General features: G+C 37.6%; 1 protein-coding gene across 1 annotated transcript in view; it reads right to left on the bottom strand.

The window, feature by feature from the left end:
- Positions 1–6,104: 6,104 nt before the first annotated feature.
- amacr (alpha-methylacyl-CoA racemase) overlaps positions 6,105–21,249 on the bottom strand; it is a 39,078-nt gene continuing 23,933 nt past the window's right edge. Inside the window, exons 6-7 of the mRNA XM_030151140.1 lie at positions 12,674–12,860; positions 6,105–8,489 (exon numbers count right to left, since the gene is read on the bottom strand). Of these exons, the coding sequence (XP_030007000.1) occupies positions 8,086–8,489; positions 12,674–12,860 (591 nt within the window). The 3' untranslated portion in view covers positions 6,105–8,085. The remainder of the gene's footprint in view (positions 8,490–12,673; positions 12,861–21,249) is intronic.

Below are 21,249 nucleotides of genomic sequence, written 5' to 3'. Positions count from 1 at the left end.
TTTGGATTTTTGCAGTGCAGCCTTAGAACTTGCTTTGGGTGCACGTCACGTCCAACAAAAATGGACATGACGACAGTTTTTCTTAGGTTTTGATATTACATTCCCATAACGTACACAGTAAGACATATTTAATCTGCTCCTGAACTGTGAAGCAGAGGTGCTGACATGGCAGTGACACCTTCAAGGTCTTTTGTGTTGATCATTTTGATGAATACCCAGGTTTTAAAAGCACATAATACTTGAGAAGATGTAGAGTACCTGAAAGACATTTTTCTGCTTTGAGTGACACATAATCCATGGCCGTCCAGCTGAAGTGGCGATGGGAGCAGACGTCTCAGACACAGCTCCCCATCCACTCTGTTTTGTTGCATTCTTTCTTCCAGACAGCACCCAATGAATCAACCAAATATCCTTTTCATCTGAGCTTTTTCGGGGCCATGTTTGAGTTCATCTTTCCATTCCCATTTCTTGAAACTTGCCTTTTTTTTTTTTTTTTAACCTGTGCAATGTGTGCTATTACCTAAAGTCTGCAGCAGAATATTAAATACATGGAAATATACTGCGTCTGTGATGGAGAAACGGAAGAATTTTAATAATAACTGTAGGAGCCGTAAGCACTGTGTGGGTTTTCTTTGGTTTTTCTCTTATTTGTGTGACGTCATGATATTGGCACCTGTTACGTGTGACACTGTGGGTGTGGTGTTGTCTACTAAGTCTCTGCGCTCACCTGGGTGTGTAAGCGGCCTGGATCATGGCGGCGGGGAGAGCCTGGGGAGAAACTTTCTGTTGACCGTCATTATCATCGTTATCACCGTCACCGTTGTCTTTGTCACTGGCTATGAGGGTATCCTTGCACAGCATTGAATATACGACGACTGAAGTAAGTGCTTGTTTCCTATGCTTGTGATATGGATAATAAACCTCATGAACGTTTGTAATGGTGAGTCTGACGCATCTTCAGTGTGAACCCCCATGTCTTAGCCTGCCGCGGCGTTTGGATTGTTTTTTTTTTTTAGCTTATACGCCGCAATAATAACTGCACTGCTTCCATGTTTAATCAACGAAGTTTGGAGGAGTTTGTCTTTAATTAAAACCAGAACATTTTGAAGAGCAAACACTTTTCAGGATTTACATGAGTGAAGTTCATCATTCAGAAGTACCTGATCTACGAGGAGATCAGGGTGAAGTTTAGAGGCAAATTTATAGTAACCCTTTATCTGGCAAATGATCATTTTTGGTCATTTCTGCACACATCACAAGACAGCGACTGCAACAGTTCCAGTGAGGACAGTGAGTCAACAGTCTGAGGTCCAATGTGGTCTCCAGGGTCTGTCAGGTCCAATGTGGTCTCCAGGGTCTGTCAGGTCCAATGTGGTCTCCAGGGTCTGTAAGGTCCAGTGTGGTCTCCAGGGTCTGTCAGGTCCAGTGTGGTCTCCAGGGTCTGTCAGGTCCACCTGTGCATGAACAGTGAGTGGACCTGCTTTGTTCGGTTCCATACAGTAATGGAACTAATGTAAGGAATGATGTTCAAAGGGATCATGTGGATGTGGACAGGGGTCTGGACCAGCACGCATGTTGGTCTAATGTTCTAAAATAAATGTTCCTTTCACCTTACATGTGTTTTTCTGTATTTTTCATACATGCTTCTTGGAGTTTTTTTTTTTTTTTTTTTTTTTTTGCGCCACTTATGAGTAATGAATCAAATATGGTAATTTCACTGATCTTGAATTTCTACATAACTATAACTTTATTTATTTAATTATTTTTACTTTGTTGTATACAGTATATCTAATTTGCACATATTTCTATTGCACACTATTTTATACATATTTTTAAGTATATGTCTGTATTCTATTGTTATTAGCTGTAAGCGCAGAGACCACCTACAATTTTGTTGCACAATTTATTTCATGATAATAAAGCCTATTCTATTCTATTCTATTCTATTCTATTCTATTCTATTCTATTCCTGGGATTAACTTGTCTGTACTTGATTTAAATTTTATGCTTTATTTTCATCCCTCTAAGCCAGTAAATCTCCAAAGGTGGGTTGTGATCGAAAAGTGGGTCTTAAACCCATCTTCCGTGGGTCGCTCGTCTTTGTCTAGGCAAAAAATGTTAAGAAACAAATCCTGTGCTTTGTTTTTTATGCCGCTGAGTGCCGTCCATTCATACTACCCAACAGTAGGTGGCAGTAATGGGCTGTAATGCTCATTAACACCAGACAATACACAGCATAAAAGAAAACCCAAGGGTTTCTCTTCATATCATGGTGAAACTCAGGTATAACCATGACTACATCAGATATGGGTTTACCTACACTGAGGACAAAAACCTCAGTGTGTTTAATGCTTGAATAAGCTTGTCAGTATTCTCTGAAATATGGTGGACCAAATCTGTGGAATAATCTAAGACTTGAACTTCAATCAACATCTACTTTATCATTGTTTAAAAAGCATCTGAAAAGGACTTTAATTCATGAAAAAATGTAAGGCTGTATATCACTTGATGTGTATTTGATGATTTGTAATGTGGATTACATTTTTATTGTTTTTACTTCAGTTTATTATTTCAGTTATATTGTATTTTTAAATTCTTTTTTGTGTATTGTTCATTTCGGGGGAGGTGTTCATATAAGCCTTCTTTTTTGGCTTCTAACCTCTCCTGCACAATTTTGTTACTTGTTTGAATGTTGTTGTTTTTTTTCCATTGCTGTTTTTATTTTGTGCAAATAAATAAATAAAAATAAAATAAAATAAATGACTGAATGTACTTTTAATTTGTAACTGAATGCACATTTTAGTTTTGTTTAAAATGTATCCATGCTCGTGTTGGTGAAGTGAATATTTCCCTCTTTATCACCACCTGCTGGTCAGTTTGGTTTATTATTAGACTTGTCTTCTGTGTTTTCATACTGTAATATTCTGTATTATCTCAGGTTCCAAACACACCATCTTTTCATTAAATACATTTGAGCAGTTTACCTGTTCTCAGTGTGGGTTTTGGCCTATCACTGAGGGGGGGCAGTGGGTCCTGAAGCCGGACCAGTTGAGAACCACTGCTCTAAGCAATGACGACAACTCCAGTGGTTATTAAACCTTCATTTAATGGTTTCAGAATTAATGTAGCACAACATAATGGTTATTTAGATTAAATTTTTTCTTCTTCTTTTGTACAAATCAATTCACAATGTGACACATATAGATTCATGTGTGAAATATGCTATGAAATGATTAAAGATTAAACACACACACACACACACAGACTGGAAAGTTTTGCCAAAAACTGCAAAAATCTCCCCTTCATTTCCAAAGTAGAAACGTGAAATTGTTCTCTAGACTCCCCTTGGGCTTAACTGCGGTCTCAATATTCAGCACAGAGTCTATGAAATGACACTGTGCACCTCAGAATGTGCAGCTCAGTGAAATTCACCCTTATCTATGAGAGAAAGATAAAAAAACTAAGTGGTCATGTTGAAGCTGCAGACATCTTCAGCAACTCAACAGATCGTGGAGAGAAGCACTTACCCATCGAACCCGTTTCACACATCACCTCTGTGACTGTCTGCTGTGTCGTCTTTCTATTGACGCAGTTTCATAGTCTGACAGTTCAACAGTTTCAACACACAGCAACATCCTTGACTTGTAGAATGATTTATTTAAAGTGTAAATGGCTGTATAATTCAAATGAAATCAAAACTTACATTGACCAGTGACTGTAATACAATTATTCTTTGAAATAAGGTCAGATGAGACAAAAATGACAAAAAAAAACCCAAAACAAAACTTTTTATACAAACACCAGAACAAGTTAGTTTGTGTTCATTATCTGTTGCATTGTAATCCGTGTTTCATTCGTTCTTTTCATATTCAATTAAGAATGCACAATCGGAAAATGAAAAAATGACTCATTTCATTATTCATGTACAAATTAAAAATCAAAAAACAAGTTGTTTTTCATTCTTTTGATTGAATGCATAAATTAAAAATAGGACCAATGGCCCTGTATCTTAGCGGCCAAATTCAAAGCTTTGGGAAATGTATCCAGATGCCATTTATTCTCACCCAGTTCTGTGTATTTATTCTATTACAGAAATAGCCCATGTTTTGGTCATATTCCAATCAGATCTGTAAAAAATTCACATTCCAACTTGATATCATTGATACTGATTTATTGGATCAATCCACTTCCTATCTGTTATAATGGGAACATTTTTCAAAGTCGCACCAAATCCAGAATCAGATCTGGATCGAAATAATTTCACTACCTTGTGTTGACATCATCATCCAGAAGCTGTATACCAAGTTTGAAGTCAATCAGAACTGGAGTTTCAGAGAAGAAGACGATTGAAATCTTTTCCCCATAAGAGCCCATGTTAAATTTTCCGTAAGTTCCTGGATCCAGAAGAAGATCCTGATCAGCATGTGGACATTATGTTTGGGTCATCTCCCCATCAGGGCTGGACTGGAGACATTTACACTGGAGATCATTTAGATTTACTGAGTTATTGCATCCATCCACTTCCTATCTCTTATAATGGGGAAATTTTTCAAAGTCGCACCAAATCCAGAATCAGATCCGGATCCAAATAATTTCACTAACTTTTGTTGACGTCATCATAAAGAAGCTGTATACCAAGTTTGAAGTCAATCAGAATTGTAGTTTCAGAGAAGAAGACGATTGAAATTTTTGTAACGCATGACAGACGACAGACGCCGCATGACGACAGTAGCTTACAGCCTGTCGGCTGGTAAGATAAAAATCAGAAATAAGCAAATAGACTAAACATAGGGTTTCATGTTAACATTTTTAATACCTGATTTGGTATGACCCAGAAGTTACTGACTTCTTTGTGTGATCATAAAAATACTAACGTCACACCCCCCTCCCCCCACACTCTTTCTTTCTGTCTGTCTTTCTGTCTTTCTTTAATTTTTATTATTTATTGTATATATATATATACATATATATATATATTAGTTGTAATGTAAAATGTAATGTCGTAATGAATAATGAAATAAAGAGTTGTTTTTTTGTTTTCTGATTGTTGATTCTCAGTTGAATATGAAAAGAACAAACGATACATGGATTATAATGCAACAGATAATGAACACAAAGTAAAGTTCAATGGCAGATCTTCTAATGTTCCACTGACTAACTATTAAAAGGCAGTGGAGAAGAATGTGGCATTGATATTTACGGTTCTTTTAGTGCAAAATTACCAATTTAAGGCAACACTTATGTGTCAAAAATGTGTGCTCTGTGCAATTAAGTCCATATACAGTTTATTGTCTGTTCAAAACTATAAGACCAGGATGCTCCTTGTGCCACAGACGAGGAACTGTTGAGCACATACTCAGCAGTCGCCCCAAGGCACTTGGTGAAGGTCGATACCGGTGGCACCACGACCAGGTCCTGAAGGTGTTTGCCGAGTCCATCTGCAGCGCTATCGACCAGAGCGAACACCTCCAACCATCAACACGCCAGATAACATTCATTCGAGTGCGAGAACACGTCAACCCCCAACCAAAGCTCAAGCAGGCGTCCTATGAACGGCCAGTGATTGGCAGATGAGAGGTGACTTGGGTACACAGCTCCGACTCCCAGAAGTCATCATAGAAACGAGCCTCAGACCAAGGTTATTATTGTTAACGAAAACGAATGAAATGACGAAAACTAGAATTGTAAAAACATTTTTGTTAACTGAAATAAATAAAAACTATAATTAAAAGAAAAAACTATAACTAACTGAAACTGTATTGTGTGTTTACAAAACTAACTAAAATGGATAAAAGTTTTGAATAAAATTCCCTTCGTTTTCATCTTTGTCAATGTCGGATTGATATGAAATCGATTTATTTTTCGCTCTAGCAATTTTCTCTGCTGGCACCATATGATATTTGACAGTCAGACACGTGTTCACTTGTGGTTTCCAGTCGTCTTCTGGTCCCCACTCTACCTGGAAACATGGAGACTAAAGTTGGGAGAAAGCAGCAGAGTCCTGTCTGGGATTTATTTGAATATGATTACAGAGAAGAAGAGAAAAGAGACGACTGAACTACAACTAAACTAAAACTAAGCATTTAGAAAATAACCAAAACTAATAAAAACTATCAAACCTGCTCTAAAAACGAATTAAAACTAACTGAATTAGAGAAAAAAAGTCAAAACTAAATAAAACTAAACTAGAATGAAAAATCCAAAACTATTAGAACCTTGCCTCGGACCAGACATGGTGGTGTTCTCCGACAAACCAAAGCAGGTGGTCATGCTTGAGCTTACGGTGTCCTGGGAGCAGAAGACGGAGGAGGCCAGTGAAAGGACGAAGGGGAAAGTGCAGAGCTGGCAGAGGACTGTCGCAGATGGGGGTGGTGTACTCGGTGTTTGCCCATGGACGTGGGGGGCAGAGGCTTTGCAGGAAGATCGATTTGCAAGGTCTGCAGCCTCCTTGGCATCAGTGGAGTGAGGAAAAGGAAAGCCATCAGTAGAGCCTCATGATGACTGTGGATTAGGAGGGACAAGGACTGGGCTAATGCCACTTGGACACACTCCCAGTCGGGTCGCCTGAGTGAGGGGAGATGAGGTTGAAAGACCTGAAACCCCCTATGACCCCAGGTGCTTCACTGAAGATGTGTTCAAGTGCTTCGAAATATGTATTTAATAACCTGCATTAAGTGTAATAACAGAAGTAGACAAGATGAGACACAGTGACACTTTGAGTTCTATGTTTTTTCCTGATTTTGCCCAGAATGATGGGATTTAGAGTGAATGGAGTCCAGATGAAGATGGAGAGTGAGGCTCTTAGAAATACCTCCAGATGTCAGGAGTTCCATCTGAGTGCCCTATTAACACCAACAAAGAACCACAGCAGACCTTAAATAGCACAGCACTGTCTCTCCACTATACCTGAAATTCTCCTCTCCCTGACAGATATTAGGTTTTGGTGATATGTGGAACCACCTATGTATGTGTACATTTTGGTTTTGTTTTGTTTTGTTTTTTTTGGGGGGGGGGCATTCTTACAATTCTTATGAAATTTACCAATATGTTATTCTCCTGCATGTGCATTGTGGAAAACAAGATCTAGTAAAATTGGTAAATGCTTAACCCTATATGTATATATTTCTTGGATTTAATATTATTTTTATTATTATTATTATTATTATTATTATTATTATTGTACAGAATTTATTTATTTGAGGAACTGATTAGTTTGTTGGGGTTTTATTTAGTTTGAGAGTAACTTTTCAAGTAATTATGAGACATTTCTTGGTTTTATTATTATTATTATTATTATTATTATTATCATTATTATTATTATTATTATTATTATTATTATTATTACTATTATTATACAGAATTTATTTATTAGAGGAACTGATTAGTTTGTTGGGGTTTTATTTAGTTTCAGAGTCACTTTTCAAGTAATTATGAGACATTTCTTGGTTTATAGAAACTGAAAAGTGTTGGATAAAAGAATGCATTACAGTGGATACAGTGGATTATAATTATTATTATTATTATTATTTTGCCACTTAAACACAAGAAACCAAATACAGTAACTTTATTGGCCTTGATTTTCTACATGACAATAAAAAAATTTGAAATATTTGACAAAAGTAATAAAGTCTTGTTATGTCCTCCAATAACAAACTATGGGTGACATTTTGAATTTCAGAGTTTTTCTATGAGTGAACTATAAAGGGTAAACACATGCGGCTGAAAGCATCAGGAAACACATGACGGGCTCTTCACATGGTTCTGACAGTGAGAACCGGTCTGCATCGGGGTCATCGGGCATTATGCGATGAAAACAACGGGCTCAGACTACTTCATGTTTCCCATTTTTGAACAGAAGACGGTATTTTTCTGTCTCTCTCTGCCTGCCCATGTTTATTAAAACTCCCCTGTGAATATCTGACAAAAAGGACTTGAATAGCAAGTCCTCAATTACTCATAATCATTAAATCCAAGGTGTTTCATAATTGCACTCAAGATTCTCCGTGTGTTGCACATCGACTTCAACGCATTTTAACACTAATTGTTCCGAGTGTAGATTTCCACAAGTGTTGGACAAGCGGTTCATTACAACTTTGCTGCATTACACTCCACAGTCCCCGCTGCCAGTAGCTGCTCTATCTGCTCTGATGTAAAGCCGTATTCCTTCAGGATCTCAACCGTGTGTTCTCCGATACAAGGATCGGAAGCGAGGCAGGGCTCAGCGGGGGTCCGAGAGAGAGCCGGAGCTGGCCTGGGACTCTCCTCCCCGTCTGAGTCTTTGATGAATGAACCTCTTTGCTGGTTGTGTGGATGCGAACTCACGTCATCAAAAGATAGCACGGGCGTAACGCAGGCATCAGTGCCGTCAAAAATCCTCGTCCAGTCCGCCTGTGTTTTTGAGGCGAAGCGCTCTGCGAAGACTCGCCTCAGTTGCGGCCAATCATTAAAGCTCATCTGCGGGGGTAAGTCTCCAGAGTCCAGCTCTAAACCTAGGAGAAAAAAGAACATTAGACAATGAGAGAAACTTTTTTTCCATAATTTATTATGACTTTCATGCAAAATTACAGATTTTTCAACGTCTGGACAAACAGTGTTTCAAAATTCCATACTTTTTCAGACTTTCAAGACCTGCGCAAGTGGTATGACCCTGAGTCATAATTTGTCTATTTGTGTTTATATGTTTATATTTTCTGTTACAGTGTGTGCTGTGTTCTCCCCCAGACCTGTGGGGGTGCTGTGTTGTCTTTTGACGTGTTGTTTCCCTTGCAGGGGGAAGTGGATTGGTGGAGCCAGATGGACTGGCATATTTAAATGGCCTTGGATCCAGCAGCAAGTTCTCTTCTTTGCTCCCTGCTCGCTCCCAACTGTGGATCCTGTGTGTGTGTTTGATCATCAGTCATCGTGTGTGTTCGATCGTGTCTGTGTAAATTTTGTAAATAGTTGTAAATTGTCCCTTTTTTTCCAACAGTCCTAATTTTCTGGTAGGGGAGGGTGGCTCTTCTGTTTTCACCTTTTCCCCTGTTTTTCGTTTAGGGAGTTTAGGTTAGTTTAATGTATTTTATTTCTTGCATTTATTTTTCTGATCAGGGAATTTAGATTAAACTTTGAAGAAGACATTTTGTTTGTTGTTTTAGCCGAGCCCTCCCCTAACCCTCCTTTAGTTATTTAATAATAAACATTTTGGAGTTTAGTTCTCGACTGACGTGTGTGCTTGGGAGTTGGGAGGGGACATGGAGCATATTATGTACGTCTCGGTAAACCCCTGGGCCAGGACGTAACATGTGGTGTCAAAAAATCAGTATTTTAATCAAAGTATTCAATTTGTATTCAAAAGTATTTAACCTGTGTTCATTAAGTATTTAAGCTGTATTCATTTGCATGCCAGAAGTTATTCTTAGTGTAATGTGTGGATTGTACCAGAGTAGCTGACTTTTTTCCTGGGAGACCCCCAAAAGAACGAACATGTGAAATGGTGGAAAGTTACAAAATGGGGCGGCCAGAAAGAGCATGTGAGCTCATGGAAAGTTTTGGTGAACGTGGTGTACAAGAGAAGTGCACGTGAGGAAAAATTTTGGACATTCTGGGAAATAATTTACATTTTCTGGGAAAAAGTTTAATATTAATATATGATAAATTAATTCTAGGAATCTAGTGCATATGTATATTCTCTGACCAATCCTGATAGACACCAAGAAAATCGTACCCTATCGGAGACAAGCTAAAAAAAGGGGGTTTCCGACGTGACTAGATTAATGTTCAAAATATGATAAAAATGGGAACGGTTTGTAGCTAAACCCAACCTACTTCTGAAAATATAAAAATGGTCTCCCGGAGCGAAACAGTCAGTTGCTTCTGCGGATGTCAGCTCAGTGTTTATTTTATGCATGAATAAACACTTTATGCGGCTCCAATTCTGCTCGATCTCCGACTTTGACTTGACTCTGTGTGCATTTACTTGACGAAGCTCCACTACGTAGACGGGAGTACAGAGACGTAAATTCAACATGCCAGAGTACAGTGAGGAAGAGCGTCAAAGGGACCAAAGATGTCTCCCACCTGCGGCGGTAAATTTTTCAAGACAAACACAAGCACCATGCTGTGTTTGTGACCTGTATTTGGGGTGCTTCTATGAAACTGGGTACATTTTGGTACCTGGCAATTTGCCAGCTTTTTAGACCCCATAATAAAAGAGAAATTTACACGTTTCCCCCCAGGATGGACCTAATGATGACTTCAGATAAATGCCAAAAAAATTATACTCTTGCTCTGAGCCATCCCATAATTAATGATTTTTTAATAAAATACTGGGGCCAAAAATAGGACCAAAACTGGGACATGAAAAACTACCTCGATGTCAGTGCATTTGATCTTGTAAACATCGATTGAAATGGTCTTATTTACCGCGATAAATAAAGACAGTGTTAAATTTGATGATCCTAGTGGTTTTTCTAATCCAGACATGCAGGTTTTTCATGAATCTCAGTCTCATTCCAGGTTTCGTGTGTAACCCATCGTGTCCACTTGCGTTATGTGCAGAACCTGCCCAGTTAAACACAAATAAATTGCAAATTATTTTGCAACAGCGGTCACTTTTGTGAAACACTCTGCCTTGCATAATTAGTTCGATTCCTAAAATGTACCTGTGAGAGAATAAAGAGATTTTTTTTTTTTTTTTAAATAATAGCGCATAATTTTTGTGTCCTTTTGACCGTGTTACATACAGATTTCTGTATTAAAAATAATGCAAAATATTATAAAAATGTGTTTTATCTGAAAAATAGTTTCTCTTTATCTCAGTAAGTACTTATTTTTAAAATAGACCCAAAGTGCTTCCAAACTTGCTTCATAACATTAGTCTACATCTGGTGTGAATTTTTAGCCCCATGTCCTGTTTTTAGGGACCGGTTTCGTAGAAGCACTCGTATGTATACTACTAACAGTGTTTTTCAACCTTGGGGTCGGGACCCCACGTGGGGTCGCCTGAAATTTCTAGGAATTGATCAAAATAAATAAAAAACTTACTAATAATAAATATATGGTGAGTTGACAGAGACAATCCCAATCTATAACAGACATGACAAACTGTGGTTGTGAAACTGCAGCACTGTGGTTCTGTTTCTGTGTCAAATGTTCATTGTGGTCGGTTTCAGATGCTGCAGCTCTTTCATAATTCATAATTTCAGTTCTTGTTTGTTCAGTATTAATTGTCCTCCTTGTAAATCACAGCTGGACTGACTGTACATATCCTGATCAAGGAAAATAAAATTCTCACTTTGTGCAGTAATCCACAACACAGCACAGAGGTGGAAGTTGCCTCCAATTGCAGGTACCTGGGAGTCCAGCTGGACAACAAGTTGGACTGGTCCTGTCATATGGAGACTCTGCACAAGAAGGGGCACAGTAGACTTTATTTCCTACAGAGATGAGGGTCATTCAGCATCTCCAAGCCTCTTGTGTGCAGCTTCTACCAGACTGTGGTGGCTGGTGTCCTGTTTTTGGGTGTGGTGTGTTAGGGGGAGGGAGCTCGCATTTCAGACAGAAACAGACTGAACAAACTCATGAAGAAAGCCAGCTCCATCACTGGGACTGGACTGGACACAGTTCAGCAGGTGGCTGGGCTGAGAATGCTCTGGAAGCTGAACCACTGCACGACCTTGAGGTGTTCAGGAAGAGCACCTTCAGCCACAGACTGATTCCCCCTCAGTCCAGGACTGAACGTAGTAGGAGGTCCTTCCTGCCGGCTGCTATTAAACTTTTCAATATTGCTGTGCGATAAATTATTGTATGCTGTCCATACAATACGTGTTTTGTTTTATTGTATTACTTTACATCCATGTCCCTAATCATCGATGTTAATTTCGTTTGATGTAGTCTGTGCTGTCAAATGACAATAAAGGCTATTCTGATTCTGATTCATTACTTTTATTGTACATATTATATATTTATATATATCTTTTATTCTGTTTTTATCACTTCTTCCTTCCATTGTTGGTTGTATGTGGGATGTCTGTTGGGACGGGTCAGTGTGTTTTTTGTACTGCTGTCGTAACCAAACAATTTCCTGCAAATGATCAATAAAGTATCTATCTATCTATCTATCTATCTATCTATCTATCTATCTATCTATCTATCTATCTATCTATCTATCTATCTATCTATCTATCTATCTATCTATCTATCTATCTATCTATCTAATTTCAACCTGGCTTTTCTGCCACCGTCCATAATAATATACATTATATGGCCTGAATCTCATCTGAAATTAATGTTTATTTGCAACATAGTATAGCAAATTATTAGATGATCAAAAACAAATTTATTTCAGAAAAAAAAAAAAAAATTCTCCGTTTTGAATGTCTGCAGTGGCCAGAAATTTGTGATGTTAAAATGGGAAAAGGTAAACAACACGCACATCCAAAATTAGAGGTGTGCAGAATCCCAAAAAGTAGAACGTGAAAAAATAAAGGAAGGTCCGCACAACCTGTGAGCTCCCAAACCATTTATTGGTGACGTTTCAGGCCTCGGCCCTTCATCAGCCTGATGAAGGGCCGAGGCCTGAAACGTCACCAATAAATGGTTTGGGAGCTCACAGGTTGTGCGGACCTTCCTTTATTTTTCTGATGTTAAAATGGGGTCACAAGCCAAAAACAAGGTTGGGAACTAGTGCACTAACCTTGAAGCAGCTTGCTGTAGAACTGTGGCTCTATGGCGCCCACAGCCACGTACTTCCCATCTGATGTCTGGTATGTGTCATAGAACGGCGCTCCACTGTCCAGCATATTCTCTCCTCGAGGACGGTTCCACATACCGATGCGAGAAGATTTCCATATGAATGAGCCCAAATATGCAGCTCCTTCAACCTGAAGAGAGGAAAAGCAGGCATAAGGACAGAAATACATTCGATAGCTATACTTAATTGCACCTTTGATGCTCCATTTACTGCACATAACTGTCAATACGTTTAACATTCCAGTGTGTTAAAGCACTGGGTTATCAGCAGCACACAGTCCAGCTCCAGCTTTACTGAACAGGTAAACGTACAGGGCAGGTAAAATATGATGATGCAGAAATTCCTCGCACAAATAAACACGCTTTAAGCCAGGCTTCTGAAATACACCAATATGTTTTTCCTGCAGACAGTTACTGCACAAATCAGCTGCATATAATCATACTATCATTAAGTCTCCATATGTTTGGTAGTTACTCCAGGTGCTGCAGATCGCACTAAAATTCATGAGATGCACTGCACTGAATTCCCCAAGGAGATGTAATCAGTTACTTTTAGAAATATTCAGGACACCCTGTGTTTTTTTTGTTGTTTTTTTTTTTAAAAGAGATTCTGATTAGGTTACAAAAGCAACTTAACTGATAACTGAAGGTTCCATAAAACAGGAATTCTGTAGCAGGGGTCTCAAACTCATTTTCTTTCAGGGGCCACATTCAGCCCGATTTGATCTCCAGTGGGCCGGAGCAGTAAAATAATAACAGAATAACCTATAAATCAGTCATTTCCAACCTTTTTGGCTCATGACCCCATTTTAACATCACAAATTTCTGGCGACCCCAGACACTTTTTGCTAAAAATTAATTTGTTTTTGATTATGTAGTAGTTTGCTGTACTATGTTGCAAATAAACGTTAATTTTAGAGGACATTTAGTCTATATAATGTATATTATTATGGACGGAGGCAGAAAAGCCAGGTGTAGATTACTGCACAAAGGGAGAATTGGATTTTCCTTGGTCACGATATGTACAGTCAGTTCAACTTGGATTTACAAGACTGACAATTAACACTGAAAAAACAAGAACTCAAACTATGAATTATGAAAGAGCTGCAGCATCTGAAACCGATCACAAATGAACATGTGACAGATAAACAGAACCACAAAGCTGCAGTTTCAGACTCACTTTGTCATGTCTTTTATGTATTGGGATTATCTCTCTCAAAACTCATCATATATTTTTTATTAGTAAGTTTTTTTATTTCTATCACTTACTAGAAATGTCAGGCGACCCCATGTGGGGTCCCAACTCCAAGGTTGAAAAACCCCGCTATAAATAATGACAACTCCAAATTTTTATTTAATGCAAAAAACCCCATTAAATTATGAAAATACTTACTTTTACAAACTATCCAAACAAAAAAGATGTGAATAAACAAAAAAAAAAAGAAAAATAAGTCCAATTTTAATAATATTATGCCTCAACTTACCATTTCGGATCTACAAAGACACTAAACACTTAGTAACAGGCAGAAAATAGTTCAAATTGTGCTTAATTTTCTTTAGACATTTCAGGTTGTTCATATTTGTTCAGGTTATTCACATTTTATTGTTACAGGATTGTTTGTAAATGTAAATATTTTCATAATTTAATGTTGTTTTTTGCACTAAAACAAAGACAAAAATTTGAAGTTGTCATTACTGATAGGCATAGTGTAAAATTATTTTTTTTCACATCAAACCGAGAAGAAAATCTGGAGTTATTCTTTTTTGTCGGTTCTTCTGCTGTTATTATTTGGCTGTAGATCATACTGGTCTGTATGTGGAACCGCAACTAAAATGAGTTCCACAGCCTTGACTGTGGAATTTTTGCACTTCACTCATTCATCCCACGGGCCAGATTGGAACCTTTGGTGGGCCACATTTGGCCCCCGGGACGCATGTTTGACACCCCTGCTTTAAAGGGTCAATTTGCAAAATATAGATCCAGTTGTGTAAAGGTCATGGGCCCTGAACTCAAATAGTGTCAGTGGGCTTTTACTTTCCTCAGCTGTAGGTGGTGTTATTGAAGGACACTTGTCTTATATAGAGAGACTTTCATTTCTGCTTTCATCTCTTTCATAAGTAGAAATGGTTATATTTAGTACAAAACCTCTTATTTTGATTGGCTCCTGCCCAGGCTATAGAATCCATTCCACACTTAACAGAGCATTTAGTGTAAAAACCTTGCCTTAATTACCAGTGCTGGTTTCTATCTAGTGTTTTGTGCTTACTTATTAGCTTAATTTCAGTGTTCAAACTGCACAAGCATGCTGTCTTTCTCTGTAATAATACTTTACATGTAAATGTGTCATGCCAGACTGATTCCATAACATGTTCTTACACTTGTATTCATTTGTTTCCCTGCAGCAGATTACTGTTTCTGCCTACATTTTCTGAGCTTTTTGCGTACTTAATGTATGCAGGAAGTAAACTCTAACTCAGCGTGTTGGTACTGCACTAATTGCATAAATTCCATCCTGCAATTAGTCACATTAAGCCCCTAATGCATTGGGGATATTGGGAGATAGCTCGAGTGGCATACCGTCAAATGGGTCAAATGTAGAATGTGCACACAATGATAATGATTCATTCATTTCTGAACCCGCTTTATCCTCACTAGGGTCACAGGGGTCACTGGAGTCTATCCCAGCTACATAGGGGCGAAGGCGGGGTACACCAGTCCATCACAGGACTGACATATAGAGACAAACCACTACTGTCACATTCACACCTATGGGCAATTTAGATTAACCCATTAACCTATCAGTGCATGTGTTTGGATGGTGGGAGGAAGCCGGAGTACCCGGAGAGAACCCACGCAGACATGAGGAGAATATGCAAACTCCACACAGAAAGGTCCCACCCCCATGGACTGGCGTTGGATAATGATAATGACTTTATTTCAAACATCAGTAGGAATAAAATACAAAAAAAATGAGCTCTACAGTAAGAGTTAAAAGCTTGAAGGAATCATGGGAAGGGGTTAATATCTGTTCAAGATTGCAGAGGTGTGGTGTCCTGTCGTGGCCAAAGATACTGCTTTCCAACAACAACAAAAAAAATCACTGCATGCCTGAAGTTTGAAGTTTTCCATAACACAACAGATGCAATGTTTTCTAGACTGATGAAACTAAGGTTGACTTGAATGTTTAACAGCTGTGTTCAATAAAGACATGAAATATAACTGTCTTAGTAGGGTATGTGACATAAATGCAGATCAGATCACATTTTATTACAAATTCATGTAGAAAACTGGAAAAGAAAGGGTTTGCATACTTTTTCTTGTCTCTGTATTACATTCCTTGTTAACTCTCACACAGTGGACCTTTAATTCCCAACTACCAAACTGAAGTGTATGTGTTCACCCCTGAAGACCCACGAGCATTCCCTCCTAAGGTCTTCAAACCCTCCTCACCTCCTCCATCTGCAAAGAACTGTAGACACTGCAAACACAAGGTCATGTTTGGTGGAAATATACTTCTCAAATTGAGGAAGTTGGCAGCATCAATAACTGGTCTTGGTTAACTTCTCATCCACTGATGTATTTAATGTAATGTTACAACTATTCACACTGTTCATAATGTACAATAATTTATGAAAGTTTGGAAGTTAGTTTAAAAATGTCAAATTACCCCCTTTTTCCAAAAGGCTTCTCTATGAGTAATCACAAACAAATCACTGTGGAGAAGAAGGCAGTTCTGTCTAGACAGGGCTGCAGTGATATTTAAGTGGAAGAATACACATACAGGACATAATGGAGTCTGTAAAACAGATGCTTTTGATGTGCTTTAGTCACTGAAATCAGTGGGCGTCTCAGTATTATGCAGTGTTAGTATTAAGCAGTAGCAAATTTATATCGTCCTTTACCGTCAGACTGAAAGGCTACCGAAAATGCACCATCTGTATGTTTCAGTATCTTCATTAAAGGAGTGATATTTAGCTTTTTTTTTTTTTTTTTTTTTTTAATGAAATTCTTTATTTTCAAACATCTCCCTGTGGTCTCCATAAACTGTAAATGCTCTGCTTGGGTCTGAATTCTTCCTTCATTCAACTCCACAGGTCCATCTTCAGCCCTATTTCTGAGTAATGACACCAGAAAGGTGGTTTGGAGCGCTGGCCCTTTAAATGCACATGAGCCCCTTCAGGCCCCGCCCCCTCCAGGTTGTTAACTGTGCTGCTAGGTCCCGTTCAACCGACAACTGAACATTTTAGGTAATTGGCTCCAAGTTTGGACATATTTTCAGTCTGGACTACAACCGCTGCTGCTGACAGACAATTATGGCATATTCAGAAAAATGTTCATCGGAAGTCTTGACCTTATATGAGCAAATGTCGTGACATACAGGGTGGGGAAGCAAAATTTACAGTGAACATTTAGTTGTTTTTTCTCAGCAGGCACTACGTCAGTTGTTTTGAAACCAAACATATATTGATGTCATAATCATACCTAACACTATTATCCATACCTTTTCAGAAACTTTTGCCCATATGAGTAATCAGGAAAGCAAACGTCAAAGAGTGTGTGATTTGCTGAATGCACTCGTCACACCAAAGGAGATTTCAAAAATAGTTGGAGTGTCCATAAAGACTGTTTATAATGGAAAGAAGAGAATGACTATGAGCAAAACTATTACCAGAAAGTCTGGAAGATACTATTAAAGAAGAATGGGAGAAGTTGTCACCTGAATATTTGAGGAACACTTGCGCAAGTTTCAGGAAGCGTGTGAAGGCAGTTATTGAGAAAGAAGGAGGACACATAGAATAAAAACATTTTCTATTATGGACATTTTCTTGTGGCAAATAAATTCTCATGACTTTCAATAAACTAACTGGTCATACACTGTCTTTCAATCCCTGCCTCAAAATATTGTAAATTTTGCTTCCCCACCCTGTAACTAGTTATAGACATAACAAATTAAGCAGGAATTAAAACAGGTTGTAGAAATCCACTTGATTTTTGTCAAAATAAATATAAAGATAGCTTTGCAGCACCTGGAGGGTTCAAATTCAAACTTTTGGAACTATTAGCGTCCAAATACACAAATAAATGAACCACAGACTAATAAAAGTGGGTTTAGCAAAATATGACCCCTTCAAGAGAAACACTATCTGACCCAGATCAGATAGATATGGTCGCATGTCACTTAATATACTTAATATTGCCAAAGGTATTGGGATAGCTGTCTAAATTGCAGGTGTCAAACATACGGCCCGGGGGCCAAATCCGGCCCACGGGATGAATTTGTGAAAAACTGCAAAAATTACACTGAAGATATGAACAATCAGTGGTGTCAAAATCATTTTAATTGAGGTTTCACATACAGACACATTCAGTCCAATTAGATTTGAAGTGGGTCAGAACCAGTAAAATATTATCATTATAACCTATAAATATGTACGTTTATACTTGCATTCCTACTTTTTTGGTTGACATTGTATCTGTTGTGTGTAGTAGAAAAGTTCATTTTAATAAATGTATGAATGAATGAATGAATGAATTAATGCATAATTCGTGGTAAATTATGTTTTACTGACAGAAACATTATTAAAACACACGAAAATCACAAAAGTGCAAGAATATCACCCAAAAAAGTTTCAATGGTATCATTCCAAAGGTTACTGAAATCATAACCTTTTTTTTTTATATGCTTTCCTCGTGTATTTCTTATCTTACAAGATTATGTGTCTTTGAATATACTCGAAAATTCAACTATGAGAGAAACTTTTTTTCATACTTCATTTAGACTTTCACACAAAATTCTAGACTTTTCAAGGTCTGGAAAACACTGTTTCAAAATTCCAGACTTTTTAAAGCTTTCAAGACCCGCACAAGCACTATGCATTTTGTATTCAATAACAAATAGCTGTTTGAACCATATTTTGTCACATTCTATTTTTATCAACTTAATCAAACTTCCTCATACAGCCTGAAAATAAAACGAAATAATAACCGCTAACCAAATGAAGACTAAACTGAGCGATAAACACCTGGAAAAAAATTGGTGTGGGGGAAAAAAAAAATCACTAATAAAAATTATCAACTGCAGTGTGCATTATTATCACACTATTGTCAAATGATTATCTTATTTATTTCTGCAGAAAATAAAAATAAAGAATTGAAGAATGTCCTGCCACAAACACCACTCTAAAGTGTTGGAGTGTCTTGGGCCGCTTCATGCTTACTTAGTCCAAAATAAGACACTGCCAAACCCAAAACAGCCGACAATTATCAAGAAAACAAATGGATAGTGAGGATGGACGGGTTTGATAAAAAAGAAGTTTATGACAGATCATCTAAGGAAAACTGCAGTAGGCGTCATACCACGTTTGTTCTTTCCTGCCTTGTTACAGGTGATGCTGAGAAGCAGATGGTGGTAATTATAATGTTCAGACTAAGTATTTTTCTACCATTACCATGGAAATTTATTTACACTGAAGCCTTCACTGTCACTGTAGTCATAGAGGACATATTAATAGTAACCACACTTGACTTCATACTAGAGCTGCATGATTTATTCGGGAAAAAAAAAAATCATACTGCAATTAGGGGTGTATATCGGCAAGAATCTGGCGATACGATACAAATCCTAATACTAGGATCACGATACAATATATCATGATATATCACGATACTGTTAAAAAGGCAATTTTTTATTTGTTTCTTTTTTTAAATGATTATTTCCTTGAAGAATTGAATTACACCAGAAATCTGCACAAATACTAAACACATTTGTATTTGATCCCAACATGATCTAATGCTATATCACAAAATGTTCCTGTGTTCAAACTGAAATTTGTTTTACAGACATTACAGTTTAAGATCCTGTTCAAATGTTCATATTCTGTTAGTTCAGAACTAACATCAGAACATCATTTTTGTGCAATTCCAACAAAGAAACTAACATTATTTAATAAAAGAGTGTTAAATAACAATAAATAAAATATAAACAAAAAAGAAAAACAACAAGAAAAGCACTGGGAAAGAGCAGACCTCCACCAAGACAGATCTGGCCCCCCTGATCACCACCAAAATTTAATCATTTCTTCCTTGTGCCAGTATCAACATTTCCTGAAAAATTCATGAAAATCCGTCCATAACTTTTTGAGTTATCTTGCAAACAAACAAACAAACAAACAAACAAACAAACAAACAAACACGTACGCATGCAAACACACAAAGCAAAGTGGTCATAATACCTCCTGGCGGAGGTAAAAATGAACCTTCACAAAATCTGCATTTGAATAAATACCTAAAAATATCGATACAGTAATTTTTAATATCGATACAGTATTGTGAAATGAAATATTGTGATATATAGCAGAACCCATATTTTCTTACAGCCCTAACTGCAGTTATTGTGGGCAATACTGCAGTTGCACTCTACTTGGTTATCACGGAAAATGTCCAAGCTGGTATTAAAACTAAGATTGTAATTTGATGCAATCACAGAAGTGTGCAGTCATAGCCTACAAGACAAATAATTATCTATAATTGCATTTGTGTGACAAAATGTGCACTGCATGAGTAATCTTGCTTTTCCATGCCTATGTAAACATTTAATCAGGTTTGTGCTGGCGCTTTAGAACCGTCTGGCTCAATCCTATCTACAATAGAGGAAGTTAATTTGTGCATTTTTTTAAACGGATCACATTCATGTTGAGCAGCTCTGAGCATAGACCTTACAAAATAGCACAGAAGGAGAAGCTTCTGTGGTCAAACATTTGCATGTAGTGAAGCATGACATGGCATTAAAATAACTGAATCCAAACACAAAGAAATCCCACAGAAAATTATGAAAAAGACTTTCCCCTGTTGTTACAGCTCAGAGGTTCTTGCTGCTCTTGCACATAGAGAGAAGGACTTGTGTAAACAGTTAGACACAGATACTGAAAGTGAGCAGAATATCGATTGAAACAGTCCTGAGAAACTACAATTTTCTAAAGAAACTACAGTTTTCCAGAGGTACATTGATAAATAAACTCCACAAGGCATTTGTTTGTTATTTGGACATCAGTTTTGCAGGGTATGGTGAATGTGTTGTAATATGGATGAGTAACCAAATGTACAGGTTTCAAAATTGCTGATAAATTTGGGACAATGTTGTTGTCAGTCAGTATGGAAAGGTTTGAAGGGGTCGGATTAGATCAGTTTAGACTTCTTCCTACTCCTTTTCGCTCATGTAAATTTTGAGGTTGTAAGTTATCGTTTTGTTTTGTTCTCATTCTCTTGATTATCATTTATTTGCATTTCTGTTTTTAATTTGTAATTAATATGATCGAAATAAAGATATCAATCAAACAATTGAAGCCACCGTTGTTCGCCTCCTCCACTGCGTATGCATAGTGGACAAAACCTTTCACCCGCTGGTTTGTGAGCTGTAATTTTGAACATTTGAGATGCACAACATGGCTGTCACCCTGTTGCTTTTATAGACACACATGGCTGGAGTTAAACAACAGTTAAGGATAAAACTGAAACATAAA

Source organism: Sphaeramia orbicularis, chromosome 12 (genome assembly GCF_902148855.1).
Source record: "Sphaeramia orbicularis chromosome 12, fSphaOr1.1, whole genome shotgun sequence".
NCBI lineage: Eukaryota > Metazoa > Chordata > Actinopteri > Kurtiformes > Apogonidae > Sphaeramia > Sphaeramia orbicularis.
Note: the sequence above shows the minus strand (reverse complement) of the source record. Positions and strands in the feature narration are given on the sequence as shown.